General features: G+C 45.8%; 1 protein-coding gene across 1 annotated transcript in view; it reads left to right on the top strand.

Annotated features, from left to right (window-relative positions):
* The window catches only part of LOC141223175 (striatin-interacting protein 2-like), a 29,298-nt gene extending 5,782 nt beyond the window's left edge, over positions 1–23,516 (top strand). The window contains exons 2-3 of the mRNA XM_073666801.1: positions 5,991–6,195; positions 23,000–23,516. Coding sequence (XP_073522902.1) covers positions 5,991–6,195; positions 23,000–23,250 — 456 coding nt within the window. The 3' untranslated portion in view covers positions 23,251–23,516. The remainder of the gene's footprint in view (positions 1–5,990; positions 6,196–22,999) is intronic.
* The last annotated feature ends 2,744 nt before the right edge of the window (positions 23,517–26,260 follow it).

Here is a 26,260-nt window from a genome sequence, read left to right as displayed (position 1 = left end):
AGCGCAGCTGCAGCAGCGGTGATGCCATTTTCCCTGCCCTACATCCCTGGAGCGGCCTGGCTGCCTAAGTATTCAGGGGAGCCCCATGCCCTAACTGACTTTAAGGAAAGGCAACTGCAGTACAAGAAGGTACAGGAGAGTGTGGAGAAGAGCCTGGCCCAGGTGAGAGAGAGGCAAGAAAAACTCTTCAACCAACACGCCCCTGCTGGTCCCCTAGAACCTGGTGAGCAGGTCCTGAAGCGAAAGAGAAGGCTTCACAAGTTGGACGACCAGTGGGAAAGGGAACCCTACACCGTACTGCAGTCTGATCACGACAACCCGAAGGTGTGCGTGATCACCAAGGATGGAGGAGAAACCACTAGTACCGTCTCCAGAGACCACCTAAAAAGGTGCCCCAAGGAACTCCGTAGTGCAGAAGAGGATCAAAGTGATCTTGAACCCGCAGAGGACAAGGAAGAAATGATCAGCACCGTTCTCGGAGAGTTCCCCCAGTCCTGGACTCGAATAAACGATGCCATAGTGGTACCCGTCCAGCATTTCCCGCAACCGGCTCAGCAACAACCTACACCAGAGCCGGAAGGTGAAGAAGAGCAAGCAGCTCCAGAGGCAGAAGAGCCTGAACCAGCAGCCCAGGAGAGTCAACCCTCTGTTGACAGTGAGCCTGCCATGCCTGCGGTGAGCCAAAGGACCCGCAGACAGCTGCCTGCCCTACCTGTACACCCAGCTGGTAGCTGTACCCCTAACGCTAGTGGGGAAAGCCAGGTCGATCCACCACCAGACAGTGGGTTAAGGAGGTCAACCAGGAGCACAAAGGGTCAGATACCCGCTCGCTGGAGAATATAGGGTGCACTAAAATTGTAAATAACCATGTTGCCAAATGTTGAAATGTTTGCCAAGTTACCTGCATGATTATTAATAGTGTATTTCAGTTTCTTGCAGTTACCGTACGGACTCAAAGGTTATGGACTTTTAATAACCGGGACTTTGTATGGACTGCGTTCGGAGCCTGACCAAGGAATGAACTAAGACTGTAAAGGACTTGGGGTAGGACAGACCCCCACCTGGTTAAGGCTCCCCGTTGTATTGGTGATATGGACACCCGGTCACAGACCACACTGTGACCTTAAGAACTCAATCTGTGCGTCGTTTGTCTACTAATGTTTTATAGTCATGTATATTATCTTTGTTTACTGTTTAGTCCCGGAGTACTAAATTCTACTAGGGGGGAATGTGTCACCCTGGCCTGGATGCCACAAATATAATAAAGCTGTGTCTGAGAGCAAGGGGGAGGTTCTCTGGTCAGGGGAACATTAGCATGCAATACCTTCTGTCTCAGGCCAGTAGGGGGAGCAGGCTGCCCCTAGAAAAGCTGGAACTGGGGGCAGGGTTAGAGAGAACTGGACGACCTGTCTCTGGATTGAGAGGTGTCCCAGAGCAGTGAGGGACAGTTGTATTGCACCCTAAGAGGACGGGTGGCAGTAGGAGAGCCACAAGCCAGGGACAAGAGGTGAAGGACGCCTGTCCTGGCAGATAAAGAACCAAATTTACCAGACTTTGGCGTCTGAGGCTGTGAGGATTCCACATCCTACAGCAGATAACCAGTCCGCAGGGGACTGTACGTTCCTTGGCCTAAGAAGCCCGGAGGCTCCGCCACAGCAGAAGGGACCAGCAGAGCCGTGCCAGGCCGGGAGTAGAAAGGAACCCACGTTGCAAACCATACGGGCGAGAGGACACAGTGAGCTCGGGACCGTGGGCTGTTACCCTACCAGGAGGAGATAGCCAGAAGGAGCGCAGAGAGCACGGTAGGCCTACACTCTCACCCTGACCAGGGCCAATTTCCCGTTTGCTCTCAGACGTCCAGGCCCCCTCCTAGCCGGGCCTGTTTGTGGGTCAGTTCACCTGTTCTAGTAAAGACCCTGGACTGCAACCTGTTGTCTGTGTGCTCCTTGCTCGTCCAGCACTAACGGTACTGGGACGTCCTGCACCATCACCCCCATCTTCCATTATACTGCCCTGGGGCCGCACTCTTCCCGTGGGGAGTCACGCTATCCCAGCTGCATACATCATTAGCCCCAGCGGTCTACCTGGCAGCGGCGGTCCGCACTGACCGCAATCCACGGGTGGCGTAGTCGGACACATCAACAGCGCGTCGCAGACTACCAATGGTCTGACCACCCTGAACCACGGAACCGGGTTGCCACTACTACCCCCATCGTTTCCCGATTGCCCGGCTCCGAGTGCTCCACGGCCCAGGGGGCGAGTCACAGGCAACAAGCAGAAGAGACTTGTTTGGGCTAAAGAACACAAGGAATGGACATTAGACCAGTGGAAATCTGTGCTTTGGTCTGATGAGTCCAAATTTGAGATCTTTGGTTCCAACCGCCGTGTCTTTGTGCGACGCAGAAAAGGTGAACGCATGGGCTCTACATGCCTGGTTCCCACCGTGAAGCATGGAGGAGGAGGTGTGATGATGTTGTGGTGCTTTGCTGGTGACACTGTTGGGGATTTATTCAAAATTGAAGGCATACTGAACCAGCATGGCTACCACAGCATCTTGCAGCGGCATGCTATTCCATACGGTTTGCGTTTAGTTGGACCGTCATTTATTTTTCAACAGGACAATGACCCCAAACACACCTCCAGGCTGTGTAAGAGCTATTTGACCAAGGAGGAGAGTGATTGCGTGCTACGCCAGATGACCTGGCCTCCACAGTCACCAGACCTGAACCCAATCGAGATGGTTTGTGGTGAGCTGGACCGCAGAGTGAAGGCAAAAGGGCCAACAAGTGCTAAGCATCTCTGGGAACTCCCTCAAGATTTTTGGAAGACCATTTACGGTGACTACCTCTTGAAGCTCATCAAGAGAATGCCAAGAGTGTGCAAAGCAGTCATCAAAGCAAAAGGTGGCTACTTTGAAGAACCTAGAATATAAGACATATTTTCAGTTGTTTCACACTTTTTTGTTAAGTATATAATTCCACATGTGTTAATTCATAGTTTTGATGCCTTCAGTGTGAATGTACAATTTTCAAAGTCATGAAAAAAAAGAAAAATCTTTAAATGAGAAGGTGTGTCCAAACTTTTGGTCTGTACTGTACATTCCATAGGCCAGGAGCAATATACCTTTATTTTTATGTTGACCTTTGAACTTGTGTTCTTCTTTGGTTGGTCAACACAGCCTATTGTTCTTATAAACCTGAATATTGATCACTAGAGTTGATATTTGGTAATTGATGAATGGCTGTTATCTACATCTTACATCCGCTCCTACAATCTATTGTCTGCCAGTTTTGCAATACGGCGACTCAGGGTTGTTGAACAATGGATGTTTGCTAGATATGTTCAATTCCATTGTAGGGTGTTTGCCAACATTGGGGGATGAGCTGTGGATACTCGAGCATTGTGAATTAATATCATGATCCCTGACCCTTGACCTGTGAGTCATGGCTTGAAAGGACAAATGTGAACTATAAAAAGGGGGTCTCTGCATCTGTTCTGAGAGACTCTACAGGATGTCAGCCTAAGGGACCACAACCCTGGCTGGAAAAATACAGAACAGATCCATTGAACATTGCTGAACTCTGTCCCAACCTGGATTCTTCAAATCGTCTCAATCAGGTCACTTGGCCACATATCTCACTACCCTAATCCTGGCGAGCCAGCGGAAGGGTGAGACTCTGTAATTTGCACCATCTTGTGTTTTGCTGGGACTGTTCTATATGTTATTAATTGTTGGTGGTTCAATAAATTATTACCACACTATTTACTATCACCCTGTGTTGTCTGAGTAGTGTTCTGCCCACAGTAAAAGAGAGCGGGTGTTCAGTGGTATAAGCCCTGGTCCATGCGATCTTTCTAAAGACAGCCGGGCCAGCGGACAAGAGCACCCACTGACCCATGTCTTCACAATATGGATATATATTAATATATATATAATACATGTTTCTCTCCATCTTTAGCCGTACTTTTTGTATCATGGTGGGAAGAAAGCACTATTTTCACAGACAAAAATCCTTTTAAAAATAACATTGAATTATATGTTAGATATTTGGACGATGTTTTACTAATATGGGTCGGAGAAGTGGAAAAAATCCCATATTTTTTTATCCTATATCAATGCTAATGATGTAAATTTAAAATTTACTTATACTGAACCGCAGGATAAAATCAGTTTTTTGGGTTTGTTTCTCATTAGGGAATGTTAAACAACAAAAGGTTAGATATCGCAACTATAGAAAACCTATTAGTGGGAACACTACACTTAGAGCAGACGGCTGCCATCCCGCACATACTGTGAATTCAATCCCCTATGGTGAATTAAATAGAATTTATAGGAATAGCTCTGATATCACACTATTCAATGAACAAGCCAATGTAGCAACATCTAGATTAATGGAAAGGGGGTATAAGAAAAGACATATTGCTTCAGCATTAAAAAAAAGTTTTTGTGAGACATACTCATTTAAACAGAGATGATGGTATTAATAACAGCCAGAAACCAATTACAACAAAATCAAATAATAAGGACAAAAAAAACATCTTCAGTACCCCATATAGCCGCCAATTTCAGGAAATAAAAAATATTCTAAACAGATATGTCCCTATATTATTCCAAGATCGGGACTTAATCCATTTTTCAGGATTTTATTTAGTATGTGTGCCGAGAAAAGGGAGATCATTAGGTGCTACTCTTTCCCCAAGTCTATACAGGCCACAAAAAAGTGATAAAAAAATCTGGCTAAGTTGTAAAGGTTTTTTTAAATGTGCATGTTCCAAATGTACGATGTGCCAATATACATTGCAAACTCAAAAAACTGATGCAGCCAATGATATAAAAAGATTTATTAATTGCAATACAAATTATGTTGTGTGTTTCATATATTGCAAAGAATGTAAAATAAAATAAATTGGCTGCACAATACGCAAATTAAAGAAAAGGATGGCAGAACATGTCACCAACCTCAAAAATAAAAACGCATCCTATTCAGGAGCATGCAAGCATTTTGTAGAGAGACATAAAGGGGAATTAAACAATTTTTCATTCTATGGGCTAGAAAAAGTGGATATTCCTATTAGAGGAGGGGATTGGAGGAAAAAACTCCTCCTAAGAGAATTATTTTTGATCATTAAACTTGAAACAAAATACCCCAACGTCATGAACCATAGGAATGATACTCTTTACCTAGATTAAATCTTAGGGATTTGAATGCAGGTTTTTTTTCCTCTCCTTCTGGTTTTCCTTGTGATTTAGCCTTGTGATTATGCTAATTATTCTTTAATGTGATTGATTGTTAACATATGTGTTTATTGATCAACGGTTGGTTACCATTTGTTTTTATACCATGTATCATAAGGAATCTGTATCTCAGTGAATAAGGGCTTTTTGCCAGAAACGCGTTGAGATGTATCCCCAACCTGTATGATCTTTTAAACTATTTTGTAATAAATTGAGGATTTTAATTATTTTTGGGACTCACCAAAATTATTTTCTTATATATTAAAATTAGTACACACAGCATACAATGCTCAGTTCATAGCTGATAGGCCACCAGTGTCCCCATCCCCCATCCATTAGACTAACGTCAGCTGAACCCTCTGATATCGACAGGTCCAGTTGACAAGTCTTGTGTGATTGTAGGCCCTGGACAGATGATTGTCAGGGAAGTTAAGGATCTGGCCATGGGCACCAGTGTCTGGTATTGACTCTGTTACAGAGAATACATGGGGGACTTGGTGGAGAAAGTGCTCCTGTGTGTGCGAGTGCCGGGTGAGATCGCTGCCAGTCTAACCATCGTTCAGCCAACAGCAATCTTGTGTATAGGGGGCTTAAGATTCCGGAGAGCCGTTTTAACTACATTTAAGCCATTTTGATGTATTCTTGAAATTGTGTTTTAGGACACCGATGTAGGGAAGATCTCCACAGTGGAAATAACAGTTTCATGGTAATTAAACATTAATTGCGGTTTTATGTTCTTGTCTTCTCTTATCAGATGTTGGTGGTATTTAAATCTGCCCCCATTCTAAAACGTGCTCTGAAGGTTAAGCAGGCAATGATGCAGTTATATGTGCTAAAACTTCTGAAGCTCCAGACAAAATACCTCGGACGACAGTGGAGAAAGAGCAACATGAAAACCATGTCAGCTATCTACCAAATGGTGCGCCACAGGATAAATGATGACTGGGCCTATGGCAATGGTAAGGAACTGGCGGCAACGTAAAATTCCACTGAGAATTCATTTAATTCCTTTCAGGTCCTTGATTTCTCTAGATAAAGCGCACGTGACAAATGTCCTTTTTCTTTCAGTACTGTAACCCCAGGGGCAAGCTCAGGATTTTTAAAGCGAGTTTTCCCAGTGTGTTGGTGTTTCAGAAAAAAAATTGCAAAATCCCCCCAATTACTCGGACTTTGCCAACTTTCTCCACAAATTACATCATAGATTTGTACTTGGGTTGGTATTGTGGTTAGTGATGGTATTTAATACTCAATACTTCTTCTGGTGCTTTAGGGTGAAAAAAATAATGTACTGATGGAAGTTATACATGAAGGCCATGGGTTAATATGGAAGTTTAGTGAAGGTTTAACCCCCTTATCCCCGAAGGTGGTTTAGACGTTAATGACAAGGCCAATTTTTACAATTCTGACCGCTGTCACTTTCTAAGGTAATTTACTCTGGAACGCTTCAACGGATCCCCCTGATTCTGAAACTTTTTTTTCGTGACATATTGTACTTCATGATTGTGGCAAAATTTATTCAATTTCACTTGTGTTTATTTGTGAAAAAAACGGAAATTTGGCGAAAATTTTGAAAATTTAGCAATTTTCTAAATTTGAATTTCAGCAGCAGAAGGGAAGGAAGGGAGACACAGGATCATTGACGCGCCCCCTGGGCCTGTGTTGTGCAGGGGAACCCGGAATCGGACCTGTTGTAGAATGCTGGGGGTTGTAGTCTCCGTGTGGCGGTGACCCGGTCCGTGCCCAGGGTGGTCAAACCAGTGGCAGTCTTAATGTATAGCAAATGTCCGACTACGCCACCCATGGATTGCGGTCAGTGGGGACCGCCGCTGCGCTGCCGACCGCTGAGGCTGATGTTGTTTGCGCAGCCGAGTATGGGATAACTCCCCACGGGAGAAGTATTGCCTCAGGGCAGCTAATGTGAGAGATGATGGGAGTGATGGTGTGAGGGTCCCAATGTTAATGGTGCTGGTGCGGCAAGGAATCACAGAGACGTGAGGTGCAGTTCAGGGTCTTTACTGATGGTACAAGGCAGACCCTCCCGGGAGTACTGGCTAGTATAAGGGGCCTGGTCAGTCTGAGAGCAAGCAGGAGTTCCCCTGGCCAGGTGGAGTTGTAGGCCTCCCCGTTTATCTGCACTCTTCCTGGCTACCTTGCTGTCAGCGGTTACAAGTAGCCCACGTCCCTGAGTATACCGTGTGGTGCTCACCCGTATGGCTGGTGACTTGGGGCCTTCTGTTAGCCTCCGCTCCTGGATGGCGGCGCTGGTCCCTTCTTTGTGACTGAGCCTCCGGGCTTCTATGGCCAGAGGACCTGGAATCCCCTGCCGGCTGGTTTCTGCTGCTGGGTATATATCAGTCCCCACAGCCTCGGACTCCTGTGTCCGGTTTTAGTAACTTCAGCCAGGGCGAGCTATATCTCTGCTCACAGCCCCTGGCCTTCTGCCTCTGCTCCTACAGAGCTCCTGATGTATCTTTTCCTGTGTCTGGAACTTTACTCCAGGCTCTCCTGACCAGAGAAACCTCCCACTTGCTCTCAGACATAATATCTCTATTACTGTGGCAACCAGACCCCTGGGGTGTCACATCATTACTAGTGGGTAGGCGGAGCCCCACAGGATAGTTCACCTCAGATTTATAAAAAGTGGCGACCGGACCCTCCAGCCTAGGCTCCTCCTACTCCCATGATTCTCCAGTCTAAAATTTGAGGTCGCAGACGATAGTCGCTGCCTTTGCAGCTCCTCAGAAGATTTTTTTATTTTTATCCCGGAGATCTGGACCCCCCTTGGTCTAGAGGTCTCAGGGGGTCTCAGCGCTGCTGGGACCCCCATCCCTCCCCTGGCGGATCTGCGTACCCCCTAAGGCGGTCCCCGCAGAACCCTGCCGGCCCCGGGGGATACAGGGCGCTTCCTGGCGGAAACGCAAACCGCGCCTGTGGGGTCCCTGCGCTCTCCACCGTGGGGGAAGCTAAGGGCCACGGTGCCACACATCCCTGGGGGTCCCTGTGGCGCTCAGCTGGGTAAGTGCTCAGTATGTATGAGTCCATCAGCGGCTGCTGCGGCAGCCGCTGCTACTTTAATCAATGCGGTGACTGCTGTTTTTTTCTTTTTATCCGCAGGTGGAATCCCTGCAGTGAGGTGTCAGACGAGCGGGAGCGGAGGACGGAGAAGCCGCGCGCTTTTTTGAACGGCAGCGGGGGGCGTGGCCTCGCGTCCCCTCGGCTGCCTGTCTTTTGCGGGCAGGAAGCGCTCTAAGCGCGCGCTGGAGCGGTTCCCGCCCCTTCCTCTTCCGGCTTCTTCATGCACGGTGGCCATACCGAGCGGCGTCCTCCTGCTCCTAGCTCGTCTCTCGTCTCTCTCTCTCCCTCATTCCGACCGGGAAGAGCAGTCACCGCGGCCAGCTGGGTGAATCGCTTCTGTCTTTAAGGCAGAAGGTTCCTTTCTCACCTCCGCAGCGCGGGGCACCTCTCTGCAACCCTGTTAAGGTAGTCAGACTGTGCTGTACCTGCCGCTGTTACCTCTCAGCTGAGGTATTTCTGGGGCTCGCACACCTCTTTTAAAAAAAGCAGAGGTTGTCCGCGGTCTGCAGCATTAACCCCTCGAAGGCAGTTAACCCTTAAACCTTGCTCTGTCGGGCAGCTGGGGTAGCTTTCTCTCCTAGAGGAGCTGTAACCCTTCAGCGCTTGGTTTCCCCTGGGAAGAACAGGCTGTGGTACGGGATCACTCTGTCCTAGTTACTGACCACACCTTTAAGGGGTTATTCGGCCTTTCAAATTTCTGTGTGAGGGCATGTCGGATCAGGGTCCAGAAGGCGCGGACCGCCTCCCAGGTCCGCTTCAGGATCTGTCTCGCGTATCTGACACGCAGGAGTCCTCGACGGCGTCAAGTTTAACGCTGGTCGGGGGGCTCAGTGATGTTAAAGTGGAGGCGCTCACTCGCTCCATTGATAGCCTGTCTGGCCTTCTAGGTCATTGGGTATAAGCTAAATCCCAACAGACTTCTCGTGGCAAGAAGCGCCACAGGCCGGTACTGTCCCCTCCGCACAGCGAGACGGAGGCCTCAGAAACTCCGACAAGCTCTGCTGGGGAGATCTCCGATTCTGACGAAGAGGATCGGCAGGGGCGCTCTGCTTCGCTTTTGGGCCGTGTGGATGCCTTTATTGTGGCTATGAGAGAGGCGTTACAGTTGCCTGATGAGGTATCGAGACGCCCTGGTAAGTCGGCCCGGCTGTTTTAGGAGTCGCGTCGGACTCGGTCGACTCTGCCATCACTTGATGAGCTTAGCGAGCGGTGGAGAAAGAACGCCTGTGTCCGGATAAGCGTTTTCAGGGGACATGGATTTTTGATGCTCTGTACCCCTGTTCCACGGAGACGGTCGCTAATTGGGTTCCCTCTCCTGAGGTGGACGTTCCTTTATCTCAGCTGAGTAAATCTTCTCTGCTTCCTGTTAAAGGGAAGGCGAGTCTGCAGGATCCGCTAGACAGAAAGACAGAGTTAGCGGCGAAATCCATCTACGAGGCCGCGGGTCATGGATTCCGAGCATCTTTAGGAGCCATGTGTGCTGGTGAGGCGTCTCTGCGGTGGTTGGATCAGCTACGGACGGCGTGGCAAGATGGGACCCCGTTATCGGAGGTAGAAACACTCATCCAGTTGTTGGAAGAGGCGGCCCGATATGGCAGAGACGCAGTTCTGGATACTACTTCGGTTCTGTCCAGAGCGCAATCCTCGGCCGTCACAGTCAGAAGAGCGCTGTGGCTGAAGCAGTGGACTGGAGACGCTGTATCCAAGCAAGGTTTGCTGAGTCTGGCGTACAAGCGCGGTCAGCTTTTTGGTTCTGACCTCACGGAGCTGATTGCTAAGGCCAAAGCAAAGGATACGGCTTTGCCGCAGCGGAGAGCAGCGGCGTCTACGTCTGGCAAGTCTAGTGTCGGTGGTGGTTGTCGGTCCTTTCGGCCCAGGGGACGGTTCGGTCAGCCCTCTTGGGGATCGGGTCGTCCCTCGTCTTCCGGAAAGAAGACCTCTCAAAAATCCCGTACTCCCTGGAAACAGAATTTCCGTCAAGACAAACGGGAAACTGACAAAAAGCCCGCTAAGGCGGACTGATGCCAGGTGCTCACCCGAGGGTTCCCGGGTGGGGGGTCGTCTGCTCCAATTCGAGTCGACTTGGGCATTCCACGTATCGGACGCCTGGGTGACGCGGGTTATCTCGGCAGGCTATTTCATAGAGTTTCATTCTCAACCCCCAGACAGGTTTTGCCAGTCTCGCATCCCGTCCGAGCCCAAGCTGGCAGCTGCACTGCTGCGGGAGGTCGATTCTCTTCTGCAGAACGGCGTAGTGGTTACGGTTCCACCGGAGGACTGGGGAAGGGGGTTTTACTCCATCCTCTTTGTGGTTCCCAAAAAGGAGGACAAGTTTCGCCCCATTCTGGATCTCAAAGAGTTGAATCTTCATGTCCGGACCCGGAAGTTCCGCATGGAATCTCTTCGCTCTGTTGTGGCGGCCCTGTCACAGTACGATTTTTTGTTGTCAATCGACATCCGAGATGCCTATTTGCATGTCCCCATTGGAAGAGCCCACCAGCGCTTCCTGCGTTTTGCCATAGGTCAGGCTCATTATCAGTTTGTGGCCCTGCCGTTCGGGTTGGCCTCGGCGCCCAGGGTTTTTACAAAAATTCTGGTGCCACTTATGGCAATTCTCCGAAGACAAGGGATTACGATTTTTCCCTACCTGGACGACCTGTTGATAGTGTCATCCACAGCGGAGGAGGCGGTGACAGCTCGCGATCTATCCCTTCAGCACCTGGAAGACTTCGGGTGGCTGGTCAATTGGAAGAAGTCATCTCTGGAGCCGTCACAGTCAATCCTGTTCCTCGGAATGCATTTCGACACGGTACGGGCAGTGGTGTCCCTGCCTCCGGACAAACAAGCAAACCTTCGTCACCAGGTTCAAGCCATGAGGTCGACGACGGCAATGTCCCTTCGAAGGTGTATGCGCCTTCTGGGTCTGATGGTATTGTCACCACCGTTTGCTCAATTTCATTCCAGGGGTCTCCAAGATCTCATTCTGACCCATTGGGATCAATCGCCGGCTTCGCTGGATCGCAGTGTCATTATCTCCCGCAGGGTGCGAGAGTCTCTCAGATGGTGGTTACGTCCGGAGGTGTTATCCCTGGGGAAATCTTTCCTCCTTCCACGGTGGTCGGTCATAACCACCGATGCCAGCCTGACGGGCTGGGGGGGAGTTTGGAACGATCTCTGGATTCAGGGAGTCTGGTTGTCAGAAGAGTCTTCTCTGCCGATCAATATCCTGGAGTTGAGGGCAATTTTTCTCTGCCTCCGCCATTGGACGGTCCCTTTGAGCGGTCTGCCAGTCCGAGTTCAGACGGACAATGCGACAGCGGTCGCATATATCAACCATCAAGGCGGGACGAGGAGTTCCAGACTCATGATGGAGGTCTCTCGGATCATGTTATGGGCCGAGTCCAGGGTTCCAGTCATCTCCGCGATTCACATTCCAGGAGTGCGGAATATCACAGCGGATTTTCTCAGTCGCGAGCAAGTGGATCCGGGAGAATGGAGTCTTCATCCGGAAGTGTTTGCACTGCTGTGCTCCCGTTGCGGAACTCCCGAAGTGGATTTGATGGCATCCAGGCTGAACGCCAGGATTCCGACGTTCATGTCCAGGTACAAGGACTCGGAGGCCGTGGCGGTGGATGCTCTAGTAGCCCCGTGGGACCAGTTCGAGCTGATCTACGTATTTCCACTGGTATCTTTACTACCTCTGGTGATCAGACGGATCAAACTCGAGCGAATCTCGGCAATTTTGGTGGCGCCAGATTGGCCAAGGAGGGCGTGGTTTTCAACGCTGGTGTCGCTTCTGGCAGCACCTCCGTTTCCACTACCTCTTCGCCCGGACTTGTTAACCCAAGGACCCATTCGTCATCCGGGCCTGAAGTCTCTTCGTTTGACGGCGTGGCTCTTGAGACCGAAATCTTGACCCGTCAAGGGTTTTCAGCCGAGGTCATTGCCACTCTGCGAGTGGCCAGAGGGCCTCCTACGACTAGGGTTTATCACAAAACTTGGGAGGCCTTCTTTTCGTGGTGTTCTGGATCTTCAAGAAACCCGAGGGTTTTTTCCATTCCCAACTTCTTGGCCTTCCTGCAATATGGATTGTACAAGGGTCTGGCAGTCAGTACCTTGCGGGGTCAGGTATCTGCTCTATCCTTGCTTTTTCGGAAGGCTATTGCCTCGCGCAGGGATGTGCGTTCCTTTTTTCACGGGGTAACACGTCAGTTTCCGCCTCGGAAGAAGTTTGTGGCTCCTTGGCGTCTTAATCTAGTCTTGGAGACTCTTCAACACAGACCTTTTGAGCCTATGGATTCTGCTACGCTTTTTTTGCTTTCTTGGAAGGTGGCCTTTCTGGTGGCGTTCACCTCTTTGACAAGGGTTTCTGAATTGGCGGCACTGTCTTGCTCGCCCCCTTTTCTGGAATTCCACTCGGATCGTGTGGTGCTTCGCCCCCGTTGTGACTTTCTGCCTAAAGTGGTGTCACGTTTCCATGTTAATCAGGACATCGTGTTGCTCTCACTCTGTCCAGAACCAAGGAATTCAAAGGAGCGGGCCTTGCACTCGTTGGATTTAGTGCGGGCTTTGAAATTTTATCTTTCAATCACGCAAGGGTTTCGGAAGTCGGACTCTCTTTTTGTGATTCCTGCTGGTCGTCGACGTTGTCAGCGGGCTTCCAAAGACACTAGAGCTCGGTGGATACGGTCGGCTATCCTAGAGGCGTACCGGCTTAGAGGCGAGCCTTGCCCTATTAAGGTTCGAGCTCACTCCACTAGAGCTGTGGGGTCGTCGTGGGCCTTTCACCAAGGGGCCTCGGTAGCTCAACTCTGCCGGGCAGCTACCTGGCGTTCCGTTCACACTTTTACAAAATTTTATAAGGTGGACGTCAGTGCTTCCGCTGATGCGGCCCTAGGACGTAGGGTCCTGCAGGCTGCGGTGGTTTAGGTTATCTCTTTAACTTTAGTTTAGCGCTGGTTGCGCTTTTATCTAAGTTGTTGGGGTGTTGGCGATTCTGCCACTGTTTCCCACCCTTAAGTTCTGGACTGCTTTGGGACGTCCCACTAGTAATGATCCTGTGTCTCCCTTCCTTCCCTTCTGCTGCTGAAAGACGGATTTTGGTAAGACCTTACCTGTAAAATCCTTTTCAGCGAAGGAAGGAAGGGAGACACAGCACCCTCCCATGGCAGAAGTTTATTATAGTTTTTCAGATGCGGCGCGACCCCTCTCTGATGGCGGTTATCTGGGTTGGGGTTGGCGCGCAAAGGCTCTGTTCCAGCATTGCCAGCTCATCGCAGTTGTCAGGTCCAGTGAGTAGTACCTGGGACTGTGTGGTTTCTTCTACTATATGCATAACCTGTTCTCTCATTTTTTTCTGAGTTTTCAGAAGAGGTTGTGTTGCTCCGCTGGTGTTATCTGCTCTTCCTTAGCTTGTGTACGGACTGGAGAATCATGGGAGTAGGAGGAGCCTAGGCTGGAGGGGCCGGTCGTCACTTTTTATAAATCTGAGGTGAACTATCCTGTGGGGCTCCGCCAACCCACTAGTAATGATCCTGTGTCTCCCTTCCTTCCTTCGCTGAAAAGGATTTTACAGGTAAGGTCTTACCAAAATCCGTCTTTTTATGCCCTTAAATCAGAGAGATACAGTACAGACCAAAAGTTTGGACACACCTTCTCATTTAAAGATTTTTCTGTATTTTCCTGACTATGAAAATTGTACATTCACACTGAAGGCATGAAAACTATGAATTAACACATGTGGAATTATATACTTAGCAAAAAAGTGTGAAACAACTGAAAATATGTCTTATATTCTAGGTTCTTCAAAGTAGCCACCTTTTGCTTTGATGACTGCTTTGCACACTCTTGGCATTCTCTTGATGAGCTTCAAGAGGTAGTCACCGGAAATGGTCTTCCAACAATCTTGAAGGAGTTCCCAGAGATGCTTAGCACTTGTGGCCCTTTTGCCTTCACTCTGCGGTCCAGCTCACCCCAAACCATCTCGATTGGGTTCCGGTCTGGTGACTGTGGAGGCCAGGTCATCTGGCATAGCACCCCATCACTCTTCTCCTTGGTCAAATAGCCCTTACACAGCCTGGAGGTTTGTTTGGGGTCATTGTCCTGTTCCAAAAAAAATGATGGTCCAAATAAACGCAAACCGGATGGAATAGCATGCCGCTGCAAGATGCTGTGGTAGCCATGCTGGTTCAGTATGCCTTCAATTTTGAATAAATCCCCAACAGTGTCACCAGCAAAGCACCCCCACACCATCACACCTCCTCCTCCATGCTTCACGGTGGGAACCAGGCATGTAGAGTTCATCCGTTCACCTTTTCTGCATCGCACAAAGACATGGTGGTTGGAACCCAAGATCTGAAATTTGGACTCATCGGACCAAAGCACAGATTTCCACTGGTCTAATGTTCATTCCTTGTCTCTTCTGCTTGTTGCCTGTCCTTAGCAGTGGTTTCCTAGCAGCTATTTTACCATGAAGGCCTGCTGCACAAAGTCTCCTCTTAACAGTTGTTGAAGAGATGTGTCTGCTGCTAGAACTCTGTGTGGCATTGACCTGGTCCCTAATCTGAGCTGCTGTTAACCTGCGATTTCTGAGGCTGGTGACTCGGATAAACTTATCCTCAGAAGCAGAGGTGACTCTTGGTCTTCCTTTCCTAGGGCGGTCCTCATGTGAGCCAGTTTCTTTGTAGCGCTTGATGGTTTTTGCAACTTCACTTGGGGACACTTTCAAAGTTTTCCCAATTTTTCTGACTGACTGACCTTCTTTTCTTAAAGTAATGATGGCCACTCGTTTTTCTTTACTTAGCTGCTTTTTTCTTGCCATAATACAAATTCTAACAGTCTATTCAGTAGGACTATCAGCTGTGTATCCACCAGACTTCTGCACAACACAACTGATGGTCCCAATCCCATTTACAAGGCAAGAAATCCCACTTATTAAACCTGACAGGGCACACCTGTGAAGTGAAAACCGTTTCCGGTGACTACCTCTTGAAGCTCATCAAGAGAATGCCATGAGTGTGCAAAGCAGTCATCAAAGCAAAAGGTGGCTACTTTGAAGAACATAGAATATTAGACATATTTTCAGTTGTTTCACACTTTTTTGTTAAGTATATAATTCCACATGTGTTAATTCATAGTTTTGATGCCTTCAGTGTAAATGTACAATTTTCATAGTCATGAAAATACAGAAAAATCTTTAAATGAGAAGGTGTGTCCAAACTTTTGGTCTGTACTGTATGTCACACAAAATAGTTAATAAATAACATTTCCCACATGTCTACTTTACATCAGCACAATTTTGGAACCAACATTTTTTTTATTAGGGAGCTACAGTGGTGGCCAAAAGTATTGGCACCCCTGCAATTCTGTCAGATAATACTCAGTTTCTTCCTGAAAATGATTGCAATCACAAATTCTTTGGTATTATTATCTTTATTTAATTTGTCTTCAATGAAAACACACAAAAAGAATTGTCCTAAAGCTAAATTGGATACAATTCCACACCAAACCTAAAAAAGGGGGTGGACAAAAGTATTGGCACCCTTTGAAAAATCATGTGATGCTTCTCTAATTCGTGTAATTAACAGCACCTGTAACTTACCTGTGGCACCTAACAGGTGTTGGCAATAACTAAATCACACTTGCAGCCAGTTAACATGGATTATAGTTGACTCAACCTCTGTCCTGTGTCCTTGTGTGTACCACATTGAGCATGGAGAAAAGAAAGAAGACCAAAGAACTGTCTGAGGACTTGAGAAACCAAATTGTGAGGAAGCATGAGCAATCTCAAGGCTACAAATCCATCTCCAAAGACCTGAATGTTCCTGTGTCTTCCGTGCGCAGTGTCATCAAGAAGTTTAAAGCCCATGGCACTGTGGCTAACCTCCCTAGATGTGGACGGAAAATAAAAATTGACGAGAGATTTCAACGCAAGATTGTGCGGATGGTGGATAAAGAACCTCGACTAACATCCAAACAAGTTCAAGCTGCCCTGCAGTCCGAGGGTACAACAGTGTCAACCCCTACTATCGGTCGGCGTCTGAATGAAAAGGGACTGTATGGTAGGATACCCAGGAAGACACCACTTCTTACCCTGAGACATAAAAAAGCCAGGCTGGAGCTTGCCAAAACTTACCTGAGAAAGCCTAAAACGTTTTGGAAGAATGTTCTCTGGTCAGATGAGACAAAAGTAGAGCTTTTTGGGAAAAAGCATCAACATAGAGTGTACAGGGAAAAAAAAGAGGCATTCAAAGAAAAGAACACGGTCCCTACAGTCAAACATGGCGGAGGTTCCCTGATGTTTTGGGGTTGCTTTGCTGCCTCTGGCACTGGACTGCTTGACTGTGTGCATGGCATTATGAAGTCTGAAGACTACCAACAAATTTTGCAGCATAATGTAGGGCCCAGTGTGAGAAAGCTGGGTCTCCCTCAGAGGTCATGGGTCTTCCAGCAGGACAATGACCCAAAACACACTTCCAAAAGCACTATAAAATGGTTTGAGAGAAAGCACTGGAGACTTCTAAGGTGGCCAGCAATGAGTCCAGACCTGAATCCCATGGAACACCTGTGGAGAGATCTCAAAATGGCAGTTTGGAGAAGGCACCCTTTAAATATCAGGGACCTGGAGCAGTTTGCCAAAGAAGAATGGTCTACAATTCCAGCAGAGCATTGTAAGAAACTCATTGATGGTTACCGGATGCGGTTGTTCGCAGTTATTTTGGCTAAAGGTTGTGCAACCAAGTATTAGGCTGAGGGTGCCAATACTTTTGTCTGGCCCATTTTTGGAGTTTTGTGTGAAATGATCAATGATTTGAATTTTGCTTCATTCTCTTTTGTCTTTTTTCCTTGCAAGCAAATTAAATGAAGAGAATAATACCAAAGAATTTGTGATTGCAATCATTTTCTGGAAGAAACTGAGTATTATCTGACAGAATTGCAGGGGTGCCAATACTTTCGGCCACCACTGTATAAGGGTTAAAAGTTGACCAGCGATTTTCTCATTTTTAAAACAAAATTTACCAAACTATTTTTTTAGGGACCACATCACATTTGAAGTCCCTTTGAGGGGTCTTTATGACAGAAAATACCCAAGAGTGACACCATTCTAAAAACTGCACCCCTCAAGGTACTCAAAACCACATTCAAGAAGTTTATTAACCCTTCAGGTGCTTCACAGGAATTTTGGGAAAGTGGAAGAAAAAAATGAACATTTACATTTTTTCACAAAAATGTTACTTTAGACCCAATTTTTTTTATTTTTGCAGGGATAACAGGAAAAAATAGACCGCAAAATTTGTTGTACAATTTCCCCTGAGCACGCAGATACCCAATATGTGGGTAAAAACCACTGTTTGGGCGCAAGGCAGGGATCAGAAGGAAAGGCGCGCCATTTCACTTTTTGAATGTGAAATTTGCTTGAATAATTAACGGACACCATGTTGCGTTTGGGGAGCCCCTGATGTGCCTAAACAGTCGGAACCCCCCAAAAGTTACACCATTTTGGAAACTAGATCCCTCAGAGAACTTATCTAGATGTGTGGTGAGCACCTTGAACCCCCAGGTGCTTCACAGAAGTTTAGAACAATGAACTGTAAAAATAAAATTTTCACATTTTTGCAACAAAAATGTTTTTCAGCCTCCAATTTTGCATTTTAATGAGGGTAATAGCAGAAATTGCACCATGCAATTTGTGCAATTCCTCCTGAGCACGCAGATACCCCATATGTGGGGGAAAACCACTGTTTGGGCGCACGGCAGGGCTCGGAAGGGAAGGAGTGCCATTTGACTTTTTGAATGTAAAATTTGCTTGAATAATTAGCGTATGTGCCCCTGATGTGCCTAAACAGTGGAAACCCCCCACAAGTGACACCATTTTGGAAACTAGAACCCTCAGGGAACTTGTCTAGATGTGTGGTGAGCACCCTGAACCCCCAAGTGCTTTACAGAAGTTTATAACATGATGCCGTGAAAATAAAAAAAATCAAACTTTTTCCACAAAAATGATGTTTTAGCCCCAAATTTTTTATTTTCACAAGGGTAAGAGGAGAAAATGGACCCCAAAAACTTTTGTGCAATTTCTCCTGAGTACGCCAATACCCCATATGTGGGGAAAATACAGTGTTTGGGCGCATAGCAGGGTTCAGAAGGGAAGGAGCACTGTGTGACTTTTTGAACGCAAAATTGGCTGGAATTGAGAGCGGACGCCATGTGGCGTTTGGAGAGCCTCTGATGTGCCTAAATAGTGGAAACCCCCCACAAGTGACCCCATTTCGGAAACTAGCCCCCTCAAGGATTTTATCAAGGGGTATAGTGAACATTTTGAACCCAGATGTACGACACAGATTTTGATAACATTAGGTCATCATATTGAATAAGTTGTCATTAGTCTTGAGCGCAAGTGCTCGCTACTTGAGTTTGCATCGGGTACTCAGGTATGCACCATGTATCGCGCGTGCTCGAGTGACATGCTCGAGTCCCCGCCCGCATGTTTTACGGTTATTAGACACCCAAAAAAGGATCGCTTGTGAATGACAGGCAATCCCTGCGAGTTTTTTTTTGGCCGCGAAGCATATGGGGCGGAGACACGAGCATATCACTCGAGCATCCGCGACACTTAGTGTATACCCAAGCACCCGATGCAAACTCAAGTAGCATGCACTTGCGCTCAACACTAGTCACCATATTGTCATCTTTTTTTTTTTTTTTTTACTTTTGAAAAAAATCCCAATCCTAATACAACCCCAATCCTAACCCTAACCCTAGCCCCAACACTAACCCTAGAGTTTATTTTTCACGCCGTTCCTCGTGCGGTATAAGTGATTTGACGACTTTATTCTTCAGGTCGGTGCGATTACAGCGATACCAGAATCATATCGGGTTTTTATGATTGACCGCTGTCTCACACTAAAAGACGCATTTTTTTTGCAAAATCTAGTTTTTGCAACGCCATATTTTGAGAGCTATAATTTTTCCATATTTTGGCCGACAGTCATGTGACAGCTTGTTTTTTGCGGGATGAGTTGACGTTTTTATTGGTACCATTTTCATGCACGTGACATTTTTGATCGCTTTCTATTCCGTTTTTTGGGAGACAGAATAAACAAAAACCAACAATTCAGGAATTGTGTTTTGTTTTTTTTTTGTTTTTTTTTATGCTGTTTCTGCGTGTGGTAAAATTGATAAGGTATCTTTATTCTTCGGGTCAGTACTTTTACAATGGTACCACATTTATATCTTTTTTCTATGTTTTGGCGCTTTTACACAATGAAAGCTATTTTATAGAAAAAAAATATTTTTTGCATCACTTTATTCTGAGAGCTATAACTTTTTTATTTTCGGCTGATGGACCTATATGGCAGCTTGTTTTTTGCAGGACACGATGACGTTTTCAGAGGTACCATTTTTATTTATATTAGTCTTTTTGATCACGTTTTATTCCATTTTTTGTTTGGCGGTATGATAAAGCATCGTTTTTTATTTTTGTCTTTTACCGTGTTAACTAAAGGGGTTAAATAGTGGGACAGTTTTATAGGTCAGGTCGTTGCGGACGCGGCGATACCAAATATGTGTACTTTTATTGTTTTTGTTTTTTTTCATAATATTTATTGATGGGTACATTATATTTTTATTTTTGGTGGATTATTTTTTTTATTTTTATTTTTTCATTTTTTAACAGTTTTTTACTTTTATACTTTATCCCACTATGGGACTTTCACTTTTTTTTACTTTGATCGCCTGTATAGCATAGGGATGGAGCACCATCCCTGTGCTATACAGGCTGTAAGCGCTGCAGATTCAGAAGATACTTTGGTCATGCACTGCGCATGATCAAAGTACCTTCCTGCTGTCTGGTGACCCAGATGTTGTCATGTCGACATCCGGGTCATCATGACAACCACGGGACCCGGCCTCAGACAGCGTGGGACGCCGGGGAAGAGGTGCGTATCGGCGCTTACCTCCGCAATGCTGTGATCGATGTGCCGGGAGCGGTGTGGGACCGCTCCCAGCACATAACACCGGGTGTAATCTGACAGCCGGCGGCGATCGCGCCCGCACAGCCTGTGTGCAGGCAAAATCAACCGGGTGTACAAATACGTACCTGGCTCTTAAAGCCCAGGGCGCAGGTATGTATTAGTACGCCCTGGGCTTTTAAGGGGTTAATACTTAAAGCGTAATCGCCGTTTTTTAATTTTTATTTCATAAATCAATAGTACACATGAAAATAAGCAACTTTGTAATATATCTTATCAGACTAATTTGCTTCTTTCTTTGCCAGAATTGATCAGGTATTATCAAAATTCTTGATTCTGAGGTAAAATCTGTATTCAGTGAAGACAGACTTTCCCATTCCTGAGATAGGAGATGGCAGATACTACTGATACAATTCTATGTAGGGGGAGGAGCTCTGTCTCTAGCTCCTCCTCCCGTCTACATAGGAGTTGGCAGCTGCTATTGATGCAAACCTATCTCAGGAATGGGAAAATGTCTTCACTGAATACAGATTTTATCTCAGAATTGAGAATTTTGATAATTTGATCATTTCTGTCACAGAAAGAAGCAGATCTCTGATACGATATATTACAAAGTTGCTTACCTTCATGTGTACTATTGATTTATGAAAGAAAAATGAAAGTGACCGTTACCCTTTTAACCATTACTTGGAATTATATTAGTACATTGTTTGCATGGTGCATTCACACTGATCCGCATGACAATCTGCCTCCAGAGCTTATTTTAAATGAAAAGGGACTTTACCAGTATGAGACATGTAATGACTGAAAGTCTGCTCTCTTGATCTACATGTCTCAGGTTGGTGACGTCCCCCCTTTTTTTTTTTTTTAATCGGATAAATTTTTATTAAACATATCAAAACTTGGAACAGATATTACATGATAGTACTCGTTTTACAATATTACAGTAAGTCCCCCCCATGGAGACCTTTATTTCTCTTTTTTTTTTTTTTTTTATCCCCCCCCTTCTTTCCTTTCCTTTCCCTACTTTACTCCTTTTCTTTCCTTCCCCTACTCCCTTTCCTTCTCTTCCCCTTTTCTTCTTTCCTTCTTCCCTCTCCAGTCCGCCATGGTGACGTCCCCTTTAATTTAAAATAAGCTCTGGAGGCAGATTCTCATGCAGATCTATGTCCGGCCAATAGATCTTAACAGCTCATTACATATAGGAAAAACATGAATATCTGTGGAATATTATATCGGTTTACAGATATTAAGGTAGCATTTTAGTCCACTTTTTATGACCTACATGCCCATATAAACTGCTTAGAAGGGTTGAACCTACTAACAGATGCCCTTTAAAGTGGATCAGTCACAAGTTTTCACAATACACAAAAAATGCATTTATTATACCAACCTCATCAGGTCTAAGAGATTAATTTATTTACTTTTAAAATACGTGTTAAGATATTAAGGTGATCATTTTTAGTTTAGCCGTAGAAAGAAATGGCTCATTAATTCAAGTGAATACAATTTCCAACCATCTAGCTGGACTGAGAGCTGCGGCTTGTACTGAGCAATGTGAGATCTCGGCAGCAGGAGGGTCCCTGAAGCGCTTTCTGGCTAGGTAGAGTGAAATTGAATTAAAGGTGTTTTCCCACGAACAAAAGTTAATTTTAATCAATAGATCTTTAAATAATAATTTCCACAATTGGATGTGTTTAAATAAACTGTCCCTGTGCTGAGATGATCTTATAAATGTTCCCCTGTGCAATGGCTGTGTCTGACCGTGTATGGAACACGATCTGATCATACCACAGCTCGAATATACAGACATTACAGCACGGGATCACAGCTGATTCTTTCTTTGAAGTAAAACATTGTTTAAAAACAGGCAGTGAAACGTTTTACCTCACAAAAAGAATCAGCTGTGACCCCGTGCTGTAATGTCTGTATACTCCTTTGCTTCCTCCCCTGTCCAGGAGCTGTGGTATGATCAGACCATGTTCCTGCAGGGTCAGACACATCCATTACACAGTACACAGCAGAGGCACATTTATAAGATTATCTCAGCACAGGAACATTTTATTTAACACATCCAATTGTGGAAGTTATTATTATTCCAAGATCTATTGATTAAAATCAGCTTTCGTTTGTGGGAAAACCCCTTTAAATATTCATAAAGGGATTATGCAGCCACTTTGACATGGCTCTTCAAATTAACCTCTGCATCCTCATCGGGTCTAAGGGTATGTGCACACCGTCAGGAATGGTAGCACTTTGAATGCAGCATACTTGATGCTGCGTTCAAAGCGCTGCACACAGGTGAAGCCGCATGTGCATTGCACTGGTTGAATCTCTCTTGTGGAGATCAGCGTCTCCGCAAGAGGAATTGACATGCTGCGTTCTGTGAAGACGCGCCGCATGTCCATCTCCGCTGGTGAGTCGCATGAGCACGGGAATGCATAGTGGGCATGGTATTTGTACAAATCCCATCCACTATGCTGTAACATCTGGCCGCTGCGGATTGCACGCAGTGCAAGTGTGCTGCGACCAATCCGCAGCGTTTACTGATCTTCTGCACATACCCTAAGAGATCAATTTAGTAATGTATGCAGTTTGTAGTGTGAAATCTGGAGATTGCAGCAGAATATAGAGGTCATTGTCCACCCATTCATGTTTCTTAGTAATGGCATAGTTAAATAACATTTTGGTGACTTTCTATCCCTATTTATTACATTAGACATAGATGCCAGACCCTGGGACTTCCAGGCTGAAGAGTGCACTTTGCGGGGAAACATCGAGAGTTTCAACAGTTGGAGATATGAGAAGAATACAAACTGGGAGTTTGCCCCGGTGGATAACTGTTTGCAGAGTGTTGTGGGACAAAATCTTGAACTCCCTGAAGATTTCCATTATACTTATGAGCTCTGGCTGGAAAGGGAGGTGTTCTCCAATCCAATCCAGTGGGAAGACCTTCTACAATATTCCTGACTGATGAATGTAGCACCTGCTGTTCGTCCTTTTCTTGGTCCACTGTCTTAGATCACTTGTCAAAAAGACCCATCATAGATCCAAGTAGCTATAAATGTATCCCTATCCTGCTCCCCCAACTTTGCAGGAATTCAATTAGAAGCCAAGCTGAGATGACTTTTCCTGTAATCCTACACCAAGCTGCCTATATTGGTTTGTCTACCCATTATTCAGGTTGCCAATAATGGCAAGTAAAGGTGATTTGTTATAAAGTAAAACGTGATCTACCTTGTGTACCAATTCCTCACAGTATTCAAAATCTCTAATTGTAGTCACTGAATGAGAACCATATTGGATTGCTTCCTGAGGCTAGCAATCTGTCCGGGTCTTGTGATGGTCACACACCAGCGCGGCCTGTCACAGTATACAGACTAGTGTTTCCGGTGCCATGCACTGCATCTGTGTGTACGTCACGTGGCAACGACCGATTTATATTCGTAGAAAAAACCTTATGAATGTTCAAAATGACTAAAAACTGTAAAGAATTGATACTCAAAGTACTCAAGAAACTTTATTATACAGTTAATTAGTTAAAATGTTTAAACTGGAATACCTCTTCAGATACATTGCACTCAATGCGGCAACCCCTCCCCCCCCATCTCGCCATCAGCTTCTGCTTCCAGGGAAAGCAATGAATAAATGAAGCATTCAATGGCACTTATTCAATAAAATCAATGGGACGCCAATATTTTGCACCGATAGGCTGGGTCCTCCAGAAGGAAAGCAACTCTTCTCTCTGGATCATAGTGGTGGATCCTGAACCCATATGCCTTAGTCAGAAAAGGACTAATTCACACGGCTACAGGATACCTGTATGTTCTTATTAGGGGCGGTCAGACGGCCGTATAACACGGATGACTCTCACATAGCAATGCTCGGACTGGCCGGCAGCTCTCTTGATCCGTGCATGACAGCATGTATTTCTATGCAGCTGTCACGCTCGGGTCATGAGGGCTGTCGGCTAGTCCAAGCATTGCTATGTGATCATCATCCGTGTTATACGGCCGTCTGACTGCGCCCTCACAGAGACCATTCCTGGCCCAACCACACATTTTGTGACCCAAACTAACCGCATCAAATATGCTTATTACACTAATAATTTGGATCACAAGAACTGTAGTTGGACTAGCATTAATATGGATGAGAACATATGGCCAATTTATGGCTGTGCAACCTTTCCATTTTGTGGACAGTCACCTTGAAGGGGTTGCCCACTTCTGGGGACATTTTATTTTTATTTATTTTTTCTTCCTTAAATACATGTACAGTCATGGCCAAAAGTTTTGAGAATGACACCAAAATTATATTTTCACATGATCTGCTGGCCTCTGGTTTTTATTAGTGTTTGTCTGATGTTTATATCACATACAGAAATATAATTGCAATCATATTATGAGTACCAATAGGTTATATTGACAGTTAGAATGAGTTAATGCAGCAAGTCAATATTTGCAGTGTTGCCCCTTCTTCTTCAAGACCTCTGTAATTCTCCCTGGCATGCTCTCAATCAACTTTTGGACCAAATCCTGACTGATCGCAGTCCATTCTTGCATAATCAATGCTTGCATTTTGCCAGAATTTGTTGGTTTTTGTTTGTCCACCCGTCTCTTGATGATTGACCACAAGTTCTCAATGGGATTAAGATCTGGGGAGTTTCCAGGCCATGGACCCAAAATCTCTATGTTTTGTTCCATGAGCCATTTAGTTATCACCTTTGCTTTATGGCAAGGTGCTTCATCATGCTGGAAAAGGCATTGTTGGGCGCCAAACTGCTCTTGGACGGTTGGGAGAAGTTGCTCTTGGAGGACATTCTGGTACCATTCTTTATTCATGGCTGTGTTTTTAGGCAAGACTGTGAGTGAGCCGATTCCCTTGGCTGAGAAGCAACCCCACACATGAATGGTTTCAGGATGCTTTACAGTTGGCATGAGACAAGACTGGTGGTAGCGCTCACCTTTTCTTCTCCGAATAAGCTGTTTTCCAGATGTCCCAAACAATCGAAAAGGAGATTCATCAGAGAAAATGACTTTGCCCCAGTCCTCAGCAGTCCACTCCCTGTACCTTTTGCAGAATATCAGTCGGTCCCTGATGTTTTTTCTGGAGAGAAGTGGCTTCTTTGCTGCCCTCCTTGAAACCAGCGCTTGCTCAAAGAGTCTCCGCCTCACAGTGCGTGCAGAAGCACTCACACCAGCCTGCTGCCATTCCTGAGCAAGCTCGGCACTGCTGGTAGTCCGATCCCACAGCTGAAACAGTTTTAAGATACGGTCCTGGCGCTTGCTGGTCTTTCTTGGGCGCCCTGGAGCCTTTTTGACAACAATGGAAGCTCTCTCCTTGAAGTTCTTGATGATGCGATAGATTGTTGACTGAGGTGCAATCTTTGTAGCTGCGATACTCTTCCCTGTTAGGCCATTTTTGTGCAGTGCAATGATGGCTGCACGTGTTTCTTTAGAGATAACCATGGTTAACTGAAGAGAAACAATGATACCAAGGTACCAGCCTCCTTTTAAAGTGTCCAGTGATGTCATTCTTACTTAATCATGACTGATTGATCCATTAACACAGGTGTGGGTGTTGATGAGGACAGGGCTGGCGATCAATCACTAAAACGATGTTAGCTGCTCCTTTTAAGGCAGGACTGCAATGATGTTGAAATGTGTTTTGGGGGTTAAAGTTCATTTTCTGGGCAAATATTGACTTTGCAAGTACAGTAATTGTTGTTAAGCTGATCACTCTTTGACATTCAGGAGTATATGCAAAATGCCATTACAAAAAATGAAGCAGTAAACTTTGGAAAAATTACTATTTGTCTCATTCTCAATACTTTTGGCCATGACTGTATTGTTGAGGACTAAAAATTATTTCTCCAAATGGGTTTAAATAAAAGTCTTTAACCATTTTTCTTTTACAGGCTTTATTTTTTTGTATATTCAGCTGATTTAAAACCAAAGAGGACATCAAAATTGAGAGAAAG

Source organism: Phyllobates terribilis, unplaced genomic scaffold (genome assembly GCF_046119375.1).
Source record: "Phyllobates terribilis strain yellow unplaced genomic scaffold, ASM4611937v1 Scaffold_376__1_contigs__length_1858288, whole genome shotgun sequence".
NCBI classification, from domain to species: domain Eukaryota; kingdom Metazoa; phylum Chordata; class Amphibia; order Anura; family Dendrobatidae; genus Phyllobates; species Phyllobates terribilis.
The sequence above is the reverse complement of the archived record's forward strand: the minus strand, read 5'-3'. Positions and strand labels throughout refer to the sequence as shown.